Genomic DNA, 6844 nt, shown 5'->3' on the forward strand with positions numbered 1-6844 from the left:
AGGTATCCCTTGAATCAAAGGGTCTATATTATTAGTAGTAGAAAATGGGCAACTACTCATACAGTCGTACCAAATATAAATGCAATAGCGTGAAAGTATAATCGGAAACAACCTATCTATCTTCACAAAGTAGGGCTCAGACCCCATTTGTATGATTACGCATGGTATCGAAACTGCATATATATATATCAACCTGGCATTGCAATCATGTAGAGATTCTCTTACTGAGTTACTGTTAACCTAAATCCATTCAGTCCAAAATTTCAAACCATAGATTTCTATGTTAAAGAAGGGAAGCCTTGGAGTAACCGCTAAAGTTGATTCCATGTGACCAGGAGGTCACGGGTTCAAGCTTTCAAGCTGTGAAAATAGCCTCCGGCAGAAATGCAAGGCAAGACTACATATAATAGACCCTTATGGTCCCTCCGCAACAGGCTGCCCTTTAGATTTCTATGTTCAATATTCCTAATTACTAGTAAAATTGAAGGATAAAATTCTCAGTACCTTGGGAGGAACTTTCATGAGAATGTCCTAAAGCCAATGTACAAGGCATTTCTTGACAAATACAAATTGGCTGAGCCAATCCCACATTAAATCCGCAAGTCCCACCCATACTGGTGCAATCAGAACAGAGTCCAACATAAGGTGCATCATATTTCACGCTAAACCCCTCCATCAATGCCTCCCCGAGAGTAATCTCATTGCTATATAGCCTTTTACCTACGGCTCTAAACACCGGAACAGTAACCATACTCGTACAAGTTATGGCATTCGGCGATGGGTCCCCTGGAATTGGACCAAGAAAGTAAAATGCACCGGTGGAATTCAAACCATCGATGTTACATCTGAACATATTACGAGGCGTGAAAACCAATGCAGATACATTGCACCCGTAGCTTAAAAAAAGTTCTTCCTCTTCATTATGGTCATAACTGAAATGAGTAGAATTGAAACTAGTGTTGATGAATTGCGAAGGACAGACATTTTCCCATAGGTCTATTCTAGCCATTGTCATTGTCCTCGAGGACTGATTAATATCAAGAACTCGATAGTTAAGTGACTGGTGAGTAAACTCGGTGTGTTTATCATCAACACATCGAAGTTTAAATTCAGGGAGGCCACAGTAATCAGGGCGATCGCCACCGGTGAATGGATAAGTGATGTTACGTATAGAACCGCAGGAGAAAGTGCGATTACATTTGGGGAAGAAGAGGCTGTCATCAGACAAGGAGAAGGACGTGGGGAGAATAAAGGTGGAGAAAACGGCGGCAAAGAAGAGAAGGGTGGTGGTGGAAAGGTGGGAGAGAGGCATTTGGAATGAAATTTGCAAAGAGAGAATGAGTGAGTGAGTGAGTGCATTATATTGTAGAGAGGGAGTTTGGAAGATGTTGAAAATCTGAGATTACAGTAGACAAAGACTAAGACAAAAAGGATTTGAATGAGAGTTTGAATATGAGGAGGAGGAGGTCAAAAGACAGCTAGCTTTGTTGTAGTTATAGTAACTATTAACTGTGTGATTATCGCCACAAGCGAACAGGAATAAAAGATAGTACTAAAAAAAAACGTACAAAGAAAATAGTCCCTTCCTTTCATACTAAAAATGATTGTTCAAATTATTCATTTACTAAATTAAGATAAACTAATTAAAATTTTTTATTTTACACTTATATAATTAAGATGTGAAGGTAAGTTTATAGAGTATCCGAGTGAGTTCAGAAAAAAATCTTTTTCAAAGGTGTGAATTAAGAGAAAATGCCGTTTGAATTGACTTTTTGACTTAATGTCATAATTCACACAGGCATTTTCAGTTCTTAATCCATTTTTTTCTTCAAAAATGATTTTACTCTAAATTTGAAGCAAACCAACTCATTTTAAATTTTCGTCCAAAAAAGAATATTCTTCATTTATTCTTTTCTCTCTTGAATATTATATCATTATTTTTATTTCATAAAATAAATCTTTTAATCAGCTGTTTTTTTTTTTTTTTTTACATAATCATCATATATAATTCATGTTCGTTTCAAAATGAACATCTTTGTCCTTTTTTCTTATGTCAAGCTAAAAATTATTCAAATAGATAATTTTCATCTACCATCATTTCTACTATTGAAATTGGAACTTCCAAAGCATCTTGAATTGGTGCATTAAGATCAAGTTCATCCTTGATTATAAATTATATAAAAAAAATTTAATTAAAAATATTTATAACAAAATTAACTTATATTTTAAATAAAGATTTTATATACGAAAATTAATGTATAAAAATTAATTAATTTAAATTTAATATAATAAAAAATATTACATTACATAAAAGAAATAATTACCAATACTAGGTACTTAATTAACAGTATTAGAATTTATAATATATTAAAATAAAAGTATTGTATAATTAAAATAATAATAAAGTATTCAAAAAGTAATTAAGTGGCACTATTCACACTCCAAATTTGAAGCAAAAATGGAGTAGGGTTGGAGTGGCAATTCTCCAAAAGTGTTTAAAAGTTATTTTTGAAGAAAAAATATTTAAAATAAGTCAATACAAACGAGTTTTAAATTAATAAAATTATTTATCTTATTTATAATATTTTAAAAGACATATAAAAAGAAAAATGAACAAATAATATAAAATGAAGAGAGTAAATGTTGGTGATCCCTATAATCCAATATCAAAATAGCACTATGATTAGCACTTAAGTGTCATTTTCCAACCTCAATAAAATAATTATCGTAACAAATTTAAATGTGAAGTCTATTTGTATTAATTTTAAAAGCTAAATTGAATTAAATTAGTTAAATATTTTAAAATTAAAATTAATTAAAAAATTAGAAGAAAAATCAGGTAAATTATATTCTTGTCATATCATATTAACATGATGAAAATATATTTTAAGATATTAGGCAAAATTAATAATGTCTCAACTTTTGAGGTAGAAATATGATGTTCATAAACTCTGCCTTTCTTAGACCATTCTATGAAATTATCCTCGTGGACCTTCAAACTCGAATTATTCTATGAAAAGTAGGGACGAATATACCTATGTACCAGGGCCTATATGAACCTTCAAACTCGAATTAATACATAGATCCTACTAAATTACGACGAATAGTAGAGAAAATATTACCGCCAGCTTGGTTTTGTCCGTCGCTGCAGTTAGTTGGATGAGTACCATCTGCGCAATAGCAAGCAAAGACTGCAGAATCTGGATTGGATCCACATCTTCCACCTGATGTATCGCACTGTCGGCAACCAGAATCAATACGTGCTGTCCAATTTACTGAAAAACCGCCAGCAATGGCTGTTTTCAGAACTTCAACCGAAGCTGTACCACTGGCTAATGCCCCAGCACTCGTTTGATTGACCTTATATATTATTTGGTTCTGGCATCTCACTCCAGGTAAGCCGAAGGGAACGCCGATCAGCGTGTATAAACCAAACGTGCCGCCACCACAAGGGAAGACTCTTGGGTCACTTGGCATTTGCTGATTAGCGACGAAGGTGCAGCCGTAATACAGAGTAATATTCAGGTCACTGGAAACATAGCTGAAAGTGTTTAAATCTAAGGAGGCATCCTCAGGTCGATCCAAACAAAGATCACTCAGTAAATCATCTCTAGCAAGGGTTGCTATTCGAGTTGTAGTGTTGATCGCTATCACTTTGTATGTTGTTGATTCAATATCAATTTTGGGGATGTTACTCTCGCACTTGATTTCGAAACTTGGATGACCACAGTACTCTGGCTTGCTCCCTCCCCAGAAAGGGTAATTAATATAAATGTCGCCGCATCTAAATGGCTCACCGCACCTCCAGAATAATCGCTCGGCATCTTGACAGAGAGATGATGTGGGCATATGGAGAAGGCATAGAATATTGATAAATAGTATAACAGCTGAGTGGAGATTTGAGTGCATCTTTTTAGAGGCTTCTTCAATTTTTTGCCGTAAAAACCACTATTCCACCTCTCGCTCGTCAAAGAAAGACGGCCTACCTATAACGCTCTATTTTCCAACTTGACAGGAGTTTATATTGTCGACTTTTCATATCAACTTCTCATACCCAAAGTCGAAGTCGAAGTCGAAGCAAGCACCATGGACTCTTGGCACCTAGCAAATATGACGCGCTTTGCTTTACTGAATTGGGAGTAAAACCATCTTTACCTCATTTTTTGTGATCACGAATCACGTGCATTGGGTAGAATTGAAGTGCATTAATTGGTTATTATGGTAAAATCGATGCTGAAGGTGATAAATAGATCGTTGTATCGAGTAGTTGGATCATAATCTTAATTTTATCATAAAAATGGTTGCATGCGCGACAGCACCAACTATGAGAAATTCACCAATCCACATGTGATGAGTAAACAATAACAACCGTGTACCATAGTCAGTAGTTAGATATGAATAATGGGGCATGGAATACATATGATGAGCTACAACAATTGTTAAAGAGCCTAACATAGCTAAGTCAAGAGATAATTGAGCATGTCATGACGTTATTAGGATAATAGGATCTCATATAGGCCTTAAGCAAGGATAGGCAGCATAATCAAGAAAATTTTTAGGAGCTAGCTAACAGTATATGGAACTTGGAGGATAATGTGGCCATCTCTTTACGTTTTTCCGCTTAGATATTTACGACGACAGGATTCAAATATGTGTAGACACGACATTTTTTATCCTCTCCGAGTTTAACTTAGTTTTCGAGACATCAAATATTTATATTTTGTTGGATATTTATTTTAGCTCTTATTTCATTTAAATAAGTTTTAGTTTAAAAATAAATAAATAAATAAATAAATCAAGTTGCATTTTGGAATTTTTTTATTTTTTATTTTTATTTTAAAGTTAATATGAATTTTTTTTTTTTTCAAAAATATATTTTTCCTTTTAAATTTTAATAAATAAGCTAGTAGTTCTAGTATTATCTTAATTATATTTTATTTTAGGCTAGTTATAAATTTTTCTTATATTATCTTAAGTATAAAAGTTAATAAGTTAATATTTTATTTATTTATTTTAAATTTTATTATCATTTATTTTTATACATATTTTAAATTTAAAAAAAAAATTATCCTAATCTACCCATTACCTTACCACCCTTAGTAACCATTTTCCCACTAACCTAAAACCACCCTATATTTTCTCAACTTCCCTAACTCCCTCCCTCCCGTCCCTTTATAAACACACCCTACAGGCTACAACAACCAAAAGGGAGAGGAACACATTTTTAAAATAGAGACAAAGGGGATGGAGAACAACACACGAGAAAAGTAAAAGGGAAAAAAAGAAAACGACAAAGACCAAAAGAGGGAGAGTTGAGAACAAAAGAAAAAAGAAGAAGAGATAAATCTAGAAGAAAGGCAAGGAGAAATGGAATAGAAAGGGGAAGGAAAGGACTTGGCAAGTTTGAGTTCAGGGTCTTGTTCGAGTTTTTTGATTTGACGTAAAAGCTTTTTGTTTGGTTTAGTTCGTCATACAAATTCTTAATTAATCTTTGTACTATTATTTTTGCAAGTTTCATGGTAAATCGAAGTATGATCGAATGTTTAAATTATTTCGTATAGCATCTAGTATGAAAGTTTGTGATTTATATGAAATTTATGCTCGACGTCTTTATTTATAATTTTGTTTTTGAAATGATGTTACTCCAATTGTTTTTGAATATTAGATAATATAATTTCTTAAAGTTAACAATGCTAAAAAGGCGACAAGTTACGTTTAGTTTATAATTAGGGTGTAGTTATAATTAACCCAGAACATATGATCTATGCATGAATACACATAAATAAGAAAAAAAAAAAGAATAAAAATTAATGTACACATACATACATAATACTATACTACATACATTTTGCATGCATGGGAGGGAGAGGATATCGAAACAATACTTATAAAAGTTGATTTTGCTAACATGTATTTAGGAGGTGGTGCTTTTGTTAGGGGTTGTGTGCAGGTTCTTTTCTGGACGTTTTTCTTTTCGTTTTCATATTTTTGAATCTAAAAGTTAGCCATTATTTTTATTATTGATAATTTTCTAAAATTAATTCATCCAAACAAGTTGTTTTTTTCATTTATTTGCCGCACTGCACTGCACTTTTTGCTTTTGAAGTTGGAGATTTTCGTCTAATTCCTAAAGTGAATGCTCTGCATATACAAGCCTTTCGATACATTTATTTTGATGAAGAAGAGAAATGATATATTGTCCGTTGATCTTCAACATTAGGAATGCCATCACTGTTATCATTTTTTTTCTGTTGCTTACAATCAAAATTTTTTTCTTTTGTAGTGATAGGTAAAATGTGTTGGGTTCAAAGTGTGTATGAAGTGTGAATGGAAAATGGAAAATGATGGAGGAAAGGAGACACCCAATTTAGAAAGTGTACTCCAAATTGAAAAGTTCACTAATTCTCCCACATTGGTGGGAGAAGGAAACTTTGGAGTGTTTATAACAAGAACACTTACACCACATGGTAAGTGAGGCAAGAAGGAAACTTTGGAGTGTTTATTTTGATGAAGGAAACCTTGTTGCACGATTCCTGGACTTCAAGGAGATGACTGTTGAAGATCTTATTGTCCGACTTCGTATTGAAGAGGATAATAAAGCTGCCGAAAGAAGGTCAAAGGGAAATTATAATTCCAAGAAAAGGAAGAAAGCTGACCAAGGAAGCAATCAACCCAAGAAAAATTTTAAGGGAAAATGCTTCAACTGTGGCAAGATTGGCCACAAGTTCACAGATTGTCGTGCCCCAAAGAAAGGCAAGAAGAAGGATCAAGTAAATATGATTGAATCCAACAAAGAATGCCATGATCTGTGTGCTATGTTCTCAGAATGAAACTTGACGGGAAA

General features: G+C 33.2%; 2 protein-coding genes across 2 annotated transcripts; both read right to left on the reverse strand.

The window, feature by feature from the left end:
• Window positions 1-9: 9 nt before the first annotated feature.
• Window positions 10-1346, reverse strand: LOC124895433 (LEAF RUST 10 DISEASE-RESISTANCE LOCUS RECEPTOR-LIKE PROTEIN KINASE-like 2.1). The gene has a single exon (XM_047405857.1). The coding sequence runs from the start codon at window positions 1310-1312 to the stop codon at window positions 473-475; it is 840 nt and encodes a 279-aa protein (XP_047261813.1). The 5' UTR covers window positions 1313-1346; the 3' UTR covers window positions 10-472.
• Window positions 1347-2941: 1595 nt separating this feature from the next.
• On the reverse strand, window positions 2942-4134 carry LOC124895434 (LEAF RUST 10 DISEASE-RESISTANCE LOCUS RECEPTOR-LIKE PROTEIN KINASE-like 2.1). The gene has a single exon (XM_047405858.1). It carries the CDS (start codon window positions 3907-3909, stop codon window positions 3073-3075), a length of 837 nt encoding a protein of 278 aa, XP_047261814.1. The 5' UTR covers window positions 3910-4134; the 3' UTR covers window positions 2942-3072.
• Window positions 4135-6844: the final 2710 nt, after the last annotated feature.

The sequence above is a fragment of the Capsicum annuum genome, unplaced genomic scaffold (genome assembly GCF_002878395.1).
Source record: "Capsicum annuum cultivar UCD-10X-F1 unplaced genomic scaffold, UCD10Xv1.1 ctg82114, whole genome shotgun sequence".
Classification (NCBI taxonomy): Eukaryota; Viridiplantae; Streptophyta; class Magnoliopsida; order Solanales; family Solanaceae; genus Capsicum; species Capsicum annuum.

Excerpts from the sequence above, each read along its gene's own strand:
- LOC124895433 (XM_047405857.1), bottom strand. The coding sequence starts at position 1,312 with ATGCCTCTCTCCCACCTTTCCACCACCACCCTTCTCTTCTTTGCCGCC.
- LOC124895434 (XM_047405858.1), bottom strand. The coding sequence starts at position 3,909 with ATGCACTCAAATCTCCACTCAGCTGTTATACTATTTATCAATATTCTA.